This window comes from Branchiostoma lanceolatum, chromosome 9, assembly GCF_035083965.1.
Source record: "Branchiostoma lanceolatum isolate klBraLanc5 chromosome 9, klBraLanc5.hap2, whole genome shotgun sequence".
Taxonomy (NCBI): domain Eukaryota; kingdom Metazoa; phylum Chordata; class Leptocardii; order Amphioxiformes; family Branchiostomatidae; genus Branchiostoma; species Branchiostoma lanceolatum.
The window spans coordinates 1,046,769-1,062,278 of NC_089730.1; the positions used below are offsets into that span (position 1 = coordinate 1,046,769).

General features: G+C 38.7%; 1 protein-coding gene across 4 annotated transcripts in view; it reads right to left on the minus strand.

Annotated features, from left to right (window-relative positions):
• Positions 1-15,510, minus strand: part of LOC136442591 (uncharacterized) — a 77,477-nt gene that overhangs the window by 39,989 nt on the left and 21,978 nt on the right. For all 4 annotated transcript variants that reach the window (XM_066439539.1, XM_066439537.1, XM_066439538.1 and 1 more), the window contains exons 7-9: positions 12,825-12,916; positions 11,739-11,792; positions 6,194-6,272 (exon numbers count right to left, since the gene is read on the minus strand). In XM_066439539.1, coding sequence (XP_066295636.1) covers positions 6,194-6,272; positions 11,739-11,792; positions 12,825-12,916 — 225 coding nt within the window. The remainder of the gene's footprint in view (positions 1-6,193; positions 6,273-11,738; positions 11,793-12,824; positions 12,917-15,510) is intronic.

Below are 15,510 nucleotides of genomic sequence, written 5' to 3' on the forward strand. Positions count from 1 at the left end.
ACAAGTATCATGAAAATTTCAGAATGTAAACAACTAGAATCTTGCTGAAGATCTAGATTTCTTCTGCGGAAGAATTTCCGCAATCCGAGGGTCCACAAAATTTTGCCTTACGCAGGGGTATAGAGTAATACATGTAGGCCACAGCAAGTAAATTTTATGGATGACATCCTCTGCAGACTCCAAATTTAGTGCGCACGGGCAGAAAAAAACCAAGACACCCACATTTTCAAACTTAAATACCTTAACTTAAGGCATGCAAAAATGATTAAAGTGATAAAACACTGTATTACAACAAGTCTTTTATTCCTGTATTCAATAAAACATTATGAACTAACACAGACTGATGTCAAGGGTTTACGGAAAAGGCTGGGCTGTCTACCTGGCCTGGCTAGCTGGCCTGTTTATCACCAGGCTACTCAGATCCCCCCATTCATGTCCCCACAAATGGTCACACACGTATGCAGCTGTACCTGGCACGATATGGACTATGAGTATGGATACGATTTTGAAATGACGCACAAATATGTTATGTAAATATCAGTGTATTTTTTGTATTATATGATATGTGTACCTAGGGCCTCCCTGAAAATCAGTGCCAAGCCACTGAGGGAGCTACTCTAGTAAAAGAATACAGAAATAAATGAATAAATAAATAGATAAATAAAGGCAAGTAGCTTAGACAGGGATGTACGTAATGAAGTGCAAATCATACAAATTTGGACTTACTTTGCATAACTAATGCCAAAACTCTACATTTACAGTGTTTTCCATTCTAGGCATGTTGTAGCAGCTAACACCTGTTAGTTTCAAAATTGGGGCAAATATTCCAGAGGGGCCCGACAGCTAGTGGTCAAACCACAAAGGGATATACAACCAAACCTATAAACTTGCACGAGGATACCTGAAGAAGTGTTACTTTATATAATGAAATGGTAATAATGAAAATCAATCTAATTTTTGTCTCCCCAATATAACACCCACCCACATATCATACAGAAGTTCTTGAGTTATCCTGACTACAATAGTCCGGACACACAGACAGACAGACACACACACAAACAAACAGACACGCCAAAAACAATTATAACAAGAGTTCCGCGACCTCATATCTCCATAAAGGCCACTACACCACAGGGACAACCCCACATGTTACATGTATTTGAGTCTTATAATGGAAAACACTGCAATTATAGATTTTCCTCATTAGCTATGCAAATTAAGTCCCAATTAGCATAAGTTGCACTTCATAGTGTATATCTCTGTCTAAGCTACCTGCATACTAAATATCATGGAAATCTGTTGTTCCTTTGTTCAGTTATTCTCCCTGAAAGATTTTCACAATAAGGCCCCTGCAGTTCCAGAACAAGCTGCTAGGGGACCCAAACCTACACCACTTTTTTATTACATCACAAGCTATCTGCCACCTAAAAATCAAGACCAAAGCACGTCCAGGTCAAAATATACAAAAAAAGTTCTGCTGCAGTACCAAGGTCACATACCAGGGGGCCCAAAATCGACCTTGAATTTTGGCTTCACAACACCCGCCCACATACCAAATATCATCGTAACCCATCCAGAGGTTCTTGAGTTAGGCTGACTACAATAGTCCGGAAACACACACACACACACACGCCAAAAACAATATTTCCATTTTTCATGGAGATAATAAGGCAGACAGAACCTGTGACTTGGTGGAAACAGGAAGCCTACTTAGACTTTTACTGGGTATGTGTTCTCTGAAAGACCTCTCACCAACAGCAGCATTGAACTATAGAGTTCCACGACCTCATATCTCTGCCACATGATTTGAACCTTTATTATTGACAAATTGTGGGTGTTTCTCATTGCTTACAAATAATACTAGTTGATCATTTTAATAACAAAAGTTGTCCAAAGTATGAGCCTACATGTAACCAAGGTTATGTTAACGTTAATCATAGATAATGCAAATGAAGTCCTTATATCAGCATGATTTAATTCAACGATGTTCACGTTTCATATAACTTCCAAATGCCACAAGTATGAAATTGCAGTCATTTACCGGTATGGAATAATAGTAGTTTCTCATTGATTATGCAAATAAGGTCTTCATTTGCATATTTTCTATCTATCAACATTCCTGTCTTCATCAGTTACAAATGTCACATATTTGAAGTCATATCATGGAATGCTGCTGGTTTTTATCCAAATTAGAATCTGATTTGCATAAGTATCGCCTAGTCATACAAAGCATCACTTAAGCTATCTACATACCAAACATCATGATGATTGGTCAACCCCATCTTGAGTTATAGTATCGTCTCATTAATTATGCAAATGAGGTCATTTGCATAGTTGATATCTATTGATATTTCTCTCTTCCTCAGTTACATATGTAACATGTTTGAGAGTCTTATCGTGACATGCAGCAGATGTATAAACTTTCCTCATTAATTATGCAAATTAGATTTTGCATAATAAGTATCTAATCATGTACATCATCACTCAAGCTATCTACATACCAAAAATCAAGGCCTTTTTGAGTTATTCCCTTTCAAAGTCTGAAGCAAAACCTGCTCCTGCGGGTCCAGAAAAGCCGCTAGGGGCCCAGAACCTACATGTATGCAACTTACTCTCAGTCCAAAGAGCTATCTACCACTAACAAATCAGGACCATAGTATGTTCAGAATAAGAGATATCAAAACAGGAAGTTCCGCTGCAGTACGATAACAAGCCGCTAGGGGACCTAAAGTCTAATCTAATCTGATTTTATTATTTCCACGTCTCATCAAGACCTATACCCACCTATACCAAATATCAAGACAATCCATCTAGTAAGCCTTCTCAAGTTATGCTGTTCAATTACACACACACTCAGGGCTACAGACTAACTTTAGGCTTAGGAGCACTGTGGTCCTAACTTAAAAAACTGTATGTAGTATTGAAAGTGACAGAAGTGGCAAATATTGTCATAAAGCCCAAAATAAATCGTTTTGAAGAGATGTATGCCAAAAATGGGAATGTAGTCCTTGAAATATTTGTTCAAGGCACATCTACAGCGAATTTCAGGTCAGTCAGTTGAAATACCAGGGCGCAGGAGGCCAAGAAATGCTTAAAATAGCCTATAAACCTCAATTAAATCACTTTCAAGTTCAATATCCAAAAAATTAAAAAGATGCGTGGGGGTATTTGCCCACACTACCTTTGTACCAAATTTCAGGTCATTTGGTCAAAAAATGACAGAGATGAATCGATTTGAAGATTTGACAGGAGGAGGAGAAGAAACATGAGTAACAAGATTGGCATCATAAAAAGATGTTGCCATGGCGATGGTGGTCTCTGTTAACGTTTTCATTTTTAGCCCACATGCAAATAAGGACCTCGCATAAATCATATCAGTCGATATCCTTCTCTACCAAAATAACACAAGTTGTCAATGTATGAAAATCTTGTTTTCACAAAAAAAGATATCGTACCATTTCCTCATAAATTAAGTAAATGAGGCCCTCTATGCAAGATTTGTGTCTAATAGTGGCCACATTTACTTAACTTCCAAATGGTGCAAAAATGAAATCCCCATCATTTACCACTATGGATTTATAGTATTTTGTCATTAATTATGCAAATTAAGTATTAATTTGCATAATTGATATTTATCGACACTTATCTCTTTCTCAGTTACATATGTCATGTGTTTGAGAGTCCTATAATAGAATTCAGCTGATTTATTAGCTGTCCTCATTAATTATGCAAATCAGATATTGATTTGCATAATTGGCATATGATTATGTAAATCATTACTTAAACTATCTACACACCAAAAATTATGATCCGTCATCCCCTTCTTACGTTATTCTCTTTCAAAGTTTGAGTCAAAATCAGCTCCTGCAGTTCCAAAAAAAACGCTAGGGGGTCCAAATCTACAGGACATATTTTCCTAACAAAGAGCTATCCACCACTTAAAAATCATGACTATAGCATGTTCAGAAGACGAGATTTACAAAGTGAAAGTTCCCCTGCAGTACCATAGAAAGTCGCTAGAGGGCCCAAAATCCAATCATTACAAGGTCTCCCACAGACCTACCCACCTACAAAATATGAAGACAATACATCCAGGCATTCTTGAGTTATCGTTCCATGGACTTTCACATTCCTGTACAATTCCTAGAATTCTTGCAATCTGCACACAATATAGTAAAAATTTGGCTTGCCCCTGAGGCGTCGCCAAAAACAATATGTTGAGCCATACTAGGTATGGCTAAACATAAAAACAATATGTTGAGCCATACTAGGTATGGCTAAACATAATAAAAGCCTACATTGATGGTGCAGAACAATTGGCAATTCAATTCATTCAATACCTTCCTACATACTAAATGATACTAGTACGAGGGATTTTTAGAAAAATTGGGCATAGGTTCCCCGGCTGGCCCCTATCCGGGGGCCACAGTGCCTTAAGTTCAACAAGTGAAAAAATACACAATGGTGTTTTCAACTTACAACAAGGCAAGCAATGATTCACATGACCATTTTGCGATGACATTAAAAATGACATAAGCTTGAGTGTCATATCATATATTGGGATTTTCGAAAAAATTGGGCATATGTTCCCCGGTTGGCCCCTATCCGGGGGCCACGGTGCCTCAAGTTCAACAAGTTGAAAAATACACAATGGTATTTTTTTACTTGGAACAAGGCAAGTAATGATTCGCATAACCTTGAATGATAAACAAATAGATAACTCCAAAACTTATCTATTGCTTTCATGACCATAACAAATAAAGTCACATTCCATAATTTGAAACTTCACTGCTGGCATCAAGTTCAACATTTTTACAGGCATTTCTTTTCTTTTTACCCTCAACCCCTGTCTACAAATAATCCAAAATACTTTAATATCCTTAAAATTCTTGCTCAATAGTATCAAAAATGATCTGTTTGTGCCGACCCAGTCAAATATCTTCGGTTCCTTCGAAACCCGCAGTTCAAATTTCGCGCTTCAGGACCGCGCGGCCCACCCATCCAATGATAGGCTGACCGCGTGGAGAAAGCTTTGTGATTCGCCGCGGTGCATTGCAGCAGAATGAAAGTAGCACCATAACAACTGGCAGATAATGAGCTTTGAAATGATACCGGTGGAAAAAGGAAAATTTGATATTTTTGGGGATAAAACTCCATTTGAATTGATTCATTGATTTTTGATCGTAAAAATCATTGCTTGAACAGGTGTAAAAATAACCACAGGAAACAGGCCTTTCATTCTGCTGCGGTCTACTCTTCATAAACATCATGGCCGCCATGGGGAATTCACCATGGTGCCTCATAATACATGTACGGTACCTAGAGCTTAGACAAGGTGTTATTTTCAACAGTTAAGTTAAGGTGTTTAGGTTGTGGTGAAGAGTTCGCCGTGAAAACTGCAAACATAAAACCACCACGAACATTTCTGCATTTACAGTAACCTCTCATATCTATCCTTTGCACAGGTAGCTGCAATAATTGTCCAACTTTGAACTTGATTTATCACACAACATTGCAGGCGGAAACAGCCTGAATTGCATTGTAATTTACATTATTTACTGCAGCCGCTATTTGTAACATTCCAGGACCTCAACATTACAAGCTTGACTGTTGAAATTGACATTGTTACACTGAATATCCACTGATAATCTAAAATCTTTAGGTATAGTTTAAAATGTAGAGAAAAAAAACTCTTAAGTACTCAGAGGTGAGAATTATGAAAGTCTAAAGTATTCTTTAACAACTACTTTTTTATTTACTTTTCCTAATTTAAAAAAGGCAATTTAGTTTGGTCAGCTCTAATAACCTTCTTGGTCAGCTACAATGTAAGCCAACAAGTAAGGGAAACTCTGGCAAACTCCCGCCACGTGGTTCATGTGCTGGCGGTGCTGCACAATCAACAATTTATTGATATAATTTTCACTTCATCCTCAAGAGAGTGAAGCATTATTTTTGGCATGTATCTGTGAGTGTGTGTGTGTGCATTCGTGTGCATAAATGTGTGTGTGTTTCTGACCAACATGAAAGGGTAAGATATCTGGTCGCCTTTTTTGTAACATTTATTATGCAACATGTGCTAAGTGTTCTTTTGTGAGGACAGTCTACTTTCTGAGTATCAAATTAATAAATGAAGAAACTTGAAGTCGAAAAAATCTAAATCAAAAATTGAATTCAACATCTTTACTACACTTACCCACAAGATATGCTACTTCCACCATGGCTGCCACGCCCCTCGTCACATCATCAAACACAAACAGTAACAGGTCTGCAGCCTGGAGGGACACAGACATTTTTTCTATTTGTTAAGCATTCTCAGACTAAGAACTTGTATAACAAGAGTTCCGCGACCTCATATCTCCATGAACTATTCTGTTTATGCAAATGACTTACACATTTACATAATATATGCTTGGTCATAAACACCTTTATCTAATATTAGACATGATGCAATATTGTCAGTCCTATCATTTTCCACTTGGATGAATTCTGGCACTTTTGCATTAATTATGCAAATTAGGAATTTATTTGCATAATTGGTATCTGCTGGTGCTCCACTTGCCATACACTACATATGTTACATGTATTTTAGTCATATAATGGAAAACACTGCAAATATAGATTTTCCTCATTAGTTATGCAAATTTAGTGTTGATTAGCATAATTTGCACATCATTGTGTACATCCCTGTCTAAGCTAGCTGCATACTAAATATCATGGAAATCCGTCGTCCCTTTGTTCAGTTTTTGTCCTTAGAAGATTTTCACAATAACGCCACTGCAGTTCCAGAGCAAGCTGCTAGGGGGCCCAAACCTACACCACTTCTTTATTACATCACAAGCTATCTGCCACCCAAAAATTAAGACCATAGCACGTCCAGGTCAAAAGATACAAAAACGGAAGTTCTGCTGCAGTACCAAGGTCACATACCAGGGGGCCCAAAATCAACATTGACTTTCGGCTTCATAACACCTGCCCACATACCAAATATCATCGTAATCCATCAAGAGGTTCTTGAGTTATGCTGACTACAGTAGTGCGGAAACACAAACACACATACACACAGACACACACACAGACAGACACACCCAAAACTATATCTCCATTTTTCATGGAGATAATCAAACATGTCTGATTATTTGTGAACAAGAACTGTGAACTAGTGCCCATGCAGAAGATGTGAGGGAATTCAACTTGATTAAAAACTAGTTAGTTAACTATGATTCAGAGATCTCAAGCCTCCAAAGAATATTTTAATTATGCATATGCCTTCTTTATTTGCATAATTTATGCATAGTTATGTACACTTTTCATCAACTTCCATATGTCACAAGTATGAAATGCCTATCATTTACCACTTAGGTGAAAAAGGTAAAAGGTACAGCAGGCATCCTAAATTGAGGTGAAGCATAATGCTTTTTCAAGTACAATGTAACTAGTGGTAGACTGACTTGCACTGCGGCTTTTTTGCCAGGCACACTGGGTCACTCTTCTCGATAAGTGTGTTGGGTTCTTTACTTGTTGGGTAAATTATGCCCTTGGGTGAATGCCCTTGGGTGAATTATGTACGCAAATTAGGTATCTGTTAATGTTTCACCTACCATAGATTACATATAATGCATGAAAATCATCATATGGAAAGCGCAATTTTTTATTCATTATACAATGTAAAAGCCCCCAGTTTAATTATGAATTTCCAGTTTAATTTCATTAGGACTACCTCAATCTTAAAACCAAATCGTAAACCCAAATGGCTTAATATCACATCTGGTAGGTAAAAATGAAGTTAGAAATATGTAGCAGCCACTGATGACCCCCTAGGAATTAACCCAGTTCTGCAGAAATCTGCAGAATTCTGAGAAATTGAGTTCGAATTCTTCAGAATTTTGCGAACTGGAACCAGAATTCTGGGAACTTGAGCCAGAATTCAGAATTTATCTAATGCAGGAAGAGAGAGATGCAGAATTAGAACACTAAGTTGAAGGAAGAATTTGGAAGGTTCAAGTGTTGGAAGGTATAATTCTGCAGAATTCTGTATCCAGTACCCAGAACTCTGCTAAATTCTGCAGAACTGGGCTAATCCCCAGGGGGTCATCAGTAGCTGCTATATATTTCTAACTGTATTTTTATTTACTAGATGGTTTAAGATTTCTGAAATGTGGGAGATAGTTCTAAATTAAACTGGAAATCCACAATTAAACTGGAGGCTGTTTTATGCAAATCAAGTTTTAGTTTGCATAATTTGATGGTTGGCGTCACCAACTCAATGTGGAGCTTGGTGACCACTAACAAATCAATTTGATGGTTTACCAGGCATCAGCAATTCAATACTGCTGAGCTCCATGTTTTAGGATATAGATGGAAAAATCTTTTCATTAATCAACTCCCAAAATTTATCTATTTGGCTGTGTCGGGTAGAAGGAAGCTAGTTTGGGCTGACATTATGGTCATTTTATATATACTTATTAACCAGACCCAGACCTTCTCCTAATAAAGGGACAAGAGGATTGATCTCCATCATGAATATATGTTTGTCACAAGTGAACGTGCAAAGGAAAGGGTTGTATTGTACCCGGTATGTTGTATTCAGGGCTGTTGCGAATGGGATTTCCTATCTAATAGCGTGTTGTTTTGAAATCTGTGGCCCCCCCAGGCACAATAAGGAAATGATTACATCCAGTATCACAACATGGAAGACCGGCCCAAACAGGGAACCCATACAAATGTACTCTAACACAGGTTGGATGAAGGACTTGTAGATTTGCACAAGTACATCAGTGGGTAGGGCAGCACGCCTGGCTATACGCACAGGTAGTGTATATGCGGTTGGACCTTAGTTAACATGTACTCAACATGAGGTTCCCATATAAGGACGTTGCTGACCACAATTCCAAGAAACTTGAAGGATGTAACTCTCTCGACGGCCTCGCCGTTTATTTTAGGTAAAAGAAAGGGGTAATGAAGGAGGTAATACAGGGCTGCGACGACAACTGATGACCTTGTCTTTTTGGCATTGGCACTCATGCAAAATAAGTTTGCCCAAACATCAACTTTGTCCGGTGCCATTTGCATGAGACCCGGCATGATGGCCATCAGAAACACTTGCATGAGACCTGGCATAGATTGGCCATCAGAAACTCCAAGTTAGTAAGATCATCGGCATATTTTACTGGAATATTGATGCTGGGTGGGATTCCATGATCAAGACAGTCACTGTTCATGGCAATAATGAAGAGAGTCGGTGAGAGAATTCCCCCCTGAGGTGTACCTGAGGTAAAGCGATGCCAAAACAACCAAAGTAGTAGTAGATGTAGAATGGTTTATTCAATTCCTCAGAAAGACAACAACCTGGTCGCGGCCTAACGGCCGAATTGTCAGCTTGTTTACATATACCGATGTCTACATAAAAGATTAAAATTGTCTACATGTAGAAGATTATACCATTAAAATATTAAAACAAACCTATCTAACAAGCAGTATTCCTAATCTCCAAGCAGATCTCCACGGTGCGCCGAAAATCGTATATATACGCTAGCCAGAGAAGCTCCGGTCAGCCAGTAATCTCCAGTCCCCCCCGTAGCTTATAACACCGGCTGACTGGAGCTTCTCTGGCTAGCATATATACGATTTTCGGCACATCGTGGAGATCTGATTGGAGATCACAGTATTCCTACACTAAGAAGAAGATGTCACAAGTAAAATCAGATCGACAGTCCATTTCCAAGCCCATTTCCATTTGAATGTCCATGTCTGTATCGTCATTGTGTTGATCCTGGAATCTCTATTGTTCTGGATGCCCTCTGCCGCGTTGCTCTAGCAGAGGACGACGGCGACTGAAGACACTCTGTCAGAACGCAGCGGTGAAGCATGTGACGTTCTAATGACTCAACAAACGGGTTGTTACCGAAGGCCTGATGTGTGCGGTACGGCCATTTTGTATATCATGACTGGTTTATTGAGTGAACTCTCTCTGCAGCCCAAAAGGGCTGAATTGCGAAATTCAGTACATCATTTCCCATACATAATAAAATCCAACAAATCATATCTCACTGTACATTAAAATCATCATTATACGTAAAATTTCCGTTAATACACTTTGTTGTTCAAGAGTTTGACAATATATGGCAGGAGACTGTATGAGGTCAAGTTTACGTTGTTGTGTGTTTTTTTGCTTGGACACGTAGCTACCTGCACATTAAATGCTATGGAAATCTGTCTTTCTTCAGTTATTATCCTTTAAGTTGGAAGATTTTGACAAAAACGCCAACGCAGTTCCATTGATACATACCAGGGGGCCCAAAATCAACCTTGACCTTTGTTCTTCCAGCACCTAAACACATACCAAATATTATTACAGTCCATCTAGACGTTCTTCAGGTATGCTGACTTTAAGCATCCAGACGCACACACACACATACACACACGCAAACATACACGCAAACACACTCAAAACAATATCTCCATGAATTCAAAACAGATTTAAGATTTTTCATGGAGATATTGTTTTGAGTGTGTTTGCGTGTGTGTTTGCGTGTGTGTATGTGTGTGCATATGAATCTTTTTTCATGGAGATAACTAACAGGCCAATAGCAAAGGAAATTAACAAACACCTTAGCCACAATGTACACACTATAAAATTAATCAAAATACTTCACAGAGAATTGTGTCCTACGGACTCTTGTTGTTGTTGCCTTTGCCATAGCCAAAAGGGTAAAATTTTGGTCGGGATTTGTGGAGTGATGGTGTTGGCGATACAACTCTTGATGCCATAGACGGTTGGTGATTTTTGGTAGCCTAAGGTAAGTTACTGTTGGGGAGACGAAGGTTAAGTTCGAAGATGGGCCTTCTGGCAGTTTTCTTCGGTGCTGCAGTGGACCTTTTGTGTTTGTTTGTTGGTGGCATAACTTGATAGACATTGAATGGATCGTGATGAAATTTAGTAGATTGGTGGGGATCGGGAAAATGAATGTCAAGTTCTGCAGCGGAACTTTAAAGTTTTTGAGTTCAAGTTCTGGATGTGCTATGGTCGTGATTTTTAAGTGGTGGGTACATGTAGCTCTTGAGGCAGGAAGGAAGTTGTGTATTACAAAGTTTGACTCCGCTAGGGGCTTGTATGGAACTGCAGTGGGAATTTTTGTATGCAAATCAGGGACTTATTTACACAATTAATGAGGAAAAGTTTAAATCTCCTGTCAATATTTCATATTCTATGGTGGCGACCTATTTACACCATATGGACACTGTGACTGGGCTCAAATTTTTAGGTCAACATATGGGCGGTGCTAGCTTTTCATCATGGTACCTCAAGACATATGAACTGAAAACTGCAATAAAGAGAGGAACGCTGGTTGATATATCAATTATGCAAATGAGGACATAATTTGTTTTATCATTGAGAAAATGCTATAATTCAAATTAAAGTGGTAAATGACGGTAATTTGACACCTGCGGCATTTGGAAGTTAGTTGAAGGTGAACATCATCAAACTTAAGTATTCAAACCAGAGCTTCATTTGCATAACTAATAAGAAAATACTAGCCTTCCTATACTGCCAATACAGTACTTCCATACTTTGACCTGACCACAACTTGTGTTATTTGGGTTAGGATCAACTCGTACAATATAATGTAACTGCTTGCATAATTCAAGTGAAACTTTTATAATACATCATTCGTGAAAGTTAACATCATTTGGTGAAGGTATGGCTCGTGCAACTCAAGTTGTGAATAAAATATAATTACCTTTTTGGCCTGGTTTTCCACTTCAACCAGCTCTGGACCCCAGATTTCATGCACCTTGGAAATTATGTCAAATCAAATATTGATTACACATTCATTCTTTAAAGGCATCCAGAGCATTTTATCAGGCTTGAAACTTGAATCTGAAATAATAGATTTCTAGACATTCCTACACATAGTAAGTTTCAATAACACTATTCATATATATATATATATATACCATTACATATCATAATTAAAGAAGCAAAGATACAATGTCCTTGTGTGGTGAGAACTGATAGAATATCCAAGCCCTAATAAACTGATCCTGACTGTCCATCACAATTTGTGATTCAACCAATAAGAAAGTGACTGCATGTCCGTCAAATATTTGCATTTGTATTGTTTAATTTTGCATTTCTACGTTTTGACGGAGGTGGGCGGGGCTATGGTATCGGACTATGTACACTAGGCACGTGAAACTAAAAGATTACCATGTATACATGTAGCTTAGTTTTGCGCCGCCTTTGAGCACTTTTGATGAGAAATCTGCATGCAAATGTGGTAAATAATTGCATCAAATGTCCATTTCATAAATATTGCAGCAACTATATAGTGTATAGAATATTTCTAGTTTTCAAGCCTCATAAAGTGCTCTGGGTGCATTTAACATATTTTACATGGATCATGAATATAAAATTTGTGTTATTGGATTTGCCTGCTTTCATCTATTTTCTGATTGAAAAAAATCACCATCATAACATAGTGATGTAGTTGTTCACGTTTCTATCTAAACACCATCAAAGTTATGTTGAAGTTAATTTTCATAGTCACCTTGAATCAGAAGTCACCTTTCATGAATTTATTCATGCCTAATCACAAACTGCCTATTTTCAGCAATGCCTCATATATGCGCATGGGTGGAGCCTGCTTCATCATAAGTGGGCTTGAAATGAAATATTCTGAAAATTTAACGAATGCATACCTGAGGGAATTCCTGTATTTTGTACTGGACATGCTATGATTTACGGGTGACAATATGTACTTGGCTAGTGGATCTCTGACTTAATGCTGTAAGAATAGCTATGGAATGATGTAAAAGGCACCTACTGGATCAAAGTATGTCAGCCCATACTGCTTGAGCAGTGGGATAGCAATATCCTTTCTCCATGTGGAGGGGACACAGGAGCCTCCCAGGAACACTGAAGAAGTGAGAAACAACACGCAGAGATCAGAGTCAAACATGAAGAATGTAATATCCAGCAAGCCTAGATGAGTGCTATATGTTTAAGGCCCATTCATGATGCAAAAATCAAAACGGTTTGTTTCGGCTACAATCCGATCTGAAAGTGTTTCGTATTTTGCGTTCACGATGCAAACTTGCACCCACGCACCTAATTTGCATATTATGCAAAGACTGTTGTGATCCTGCACCGCCTCGAGTTGGCGACCGTCACAAGATGTTACGATTAAAAAACATGGCCGAAATACCCGGTCGACAGCTAAAAACTTTTCCCCGCTAATCAAGAGTTGTACTCTTCAATCGCCACTGAATTGCTGTCGTGTTGAAGCTGTGGTCTTTCACAGCCTTGGAAATTTCTCCGTGCAGCTCCTGGTTCCGATACACGCTATCAAGTTTCCTCTGGATATCCCGAATATCAGGACTTCCTGGTTTCCTCAATCAACCAGTTAGAACTCGAGTTGGTCATGTCATAACAAGATTTTAAGATTAGAAAACATGACACTTATAACCAATGCTGTAAAAAGTTCAGCTTGCCTCACTCTGGGTAAATTCTGAAAATGTATGTAAATCTATTAACTGCCCACTTCTACACTTTAGTCCTTATCTCATTTCTGCTTCCTTGTATTTTGTGCTATTCGCAGCAGTTCATTAGCATTATGTACAATCTTTCCAAATTCGTCGATCTTGATAGATTAGGGACTGTACGATATCTAGAGGGGGGAGGGCTGGTGCAAAGCAAATCCGGTAAAAGAAATTTTCCATGGCCCTCCCCCCTGGCTCAAAGTTTTTTCCATGGCCCTCTCCCAGGCCCCAAAAAAATTTTCCATGGACCTTCCCCCCATTATTAATATTTTATCTTTTACGTGAAACCAAGGAGGTTTTATATAAAACCTACTTGATGAAACACACTACAATAAAACTTGATGGTAGTGTTCTTTGAATCAATGGGACTTTGTCATGACACACACCCGAGTACTTCTGGCGCAAAAACATATCAATACAATCAGTGTCTGTCCTGAAGATTACCATAGACAGCACCTGCATCTAGACAGCTAGCCAAATTTTCATTTTGATGACATGTATACAAACAAGTTAATGGCATAGCACTTGATGTTGTTGCACTGAGCCCTGCAACGGCATAAGACTTACCTTGCCTAATACTACATTACTACATTGTTTGTAAGTATCTCCACGAAAAATGGAGAAATATAGTTTTGGGTGTGTCTGTGATTTGTGTGTGTGTCTGTGTGTCTGTGTGTGTGTATGTGTGTTTGTGTTTCCGCACTACTGTCGACAGCATAACTCCAGAACCTCTGGATGGATTACGATACTTGGTATGTGGATAGGTGTTGTGAAGCCAAAATTCAAGGTCGATTTTGGGCCCCCTGGTATGTGACCTTGGTACTGCAGCAGAACTTCCATTTTTGCATCTTTTGACCTGGACGTGCTGTGGTCTTGAGTTTTGGGTGGCAGATAGCTTGTGATGTAATAAAGAAGTGATGCAGGTTTGGGCCCCCTAGCAGCTTCCTCTGGAACTGCAGGGGCATTTTTGTGAAAATCTTCTAAGGAGAATAACTGAACAAAGGAACGATGGGTTTCCATGATATTTAGTATGCAGGTAGCATAGACATAGATGTACACAGTGATGTGCAAATTATGATAATCGACACTTAATTTGCATAATTATTATATTTGCAGTGTTTTCCATTATAAGACTCGAATACATATAACATATGGCCTCTGACCGGAGTTTTTTTACGTTTTCGTATGTAGGCCGACACAGCCAGCCCGAGGGGCTGCAATTCAGCCAAGAAAAGTAGGACAGAAAATGTAATCATATCGGCGGAAAGCGGTTTCTGGCTGCTTTCCGATGTATTTATCGGTGTCGTCTGTTGTCTCTTTGTTTCGAGTGGAAACCATAGAAAAATGTAAATTTTGGGCCCAAAAATTATCATTTTTTAATGCTCTTTTGATCAAACCTGCTTGATAAAAACAAGTTTTCCCGGGGTCACGGCATACATGCTGAGAAAGATTTAGTAAACGATGTGTCTGAAAAATGAAAAAAATTAAAAGGCTTCGATGGCGAACCAACTGCACCGCACCCAAAAATACTACAACTCACGGGCTTTTCAGAATATTCAAAATATCTATGCAATATGCAATAGAAATTGACTAAAACATCATTTTTTAGGACATCGCTTTTCACAAAACAGGTGAAACTGGATGGAGAGCCTGCTCAGGCCCCTGGCTGGGAAATTATGCGGACCTTCCGTCGTTTCGGTGCAGCATATTGGCAGAAAAGCCTCTTTAAAAGTTGGCGTCGGTGACGTCACACAATGACGTCATGGTTCCCCAGGGAAAACAGTAGAGGTCGCGGTTTAAGTTCGTAGCTTTTAACTGAAACGAAGAATTTGGCAAATTTTGGTATAGACTGGTAGACCACAGGTTGCACATTCCGAATCAAATGCGTCCAACATCAAAATCTTCACTACTTCGCCGTAAAGGCCCCTTAAGCAGCACAATGCTCCCCAAATGTGTAAAAGAATGCATTCT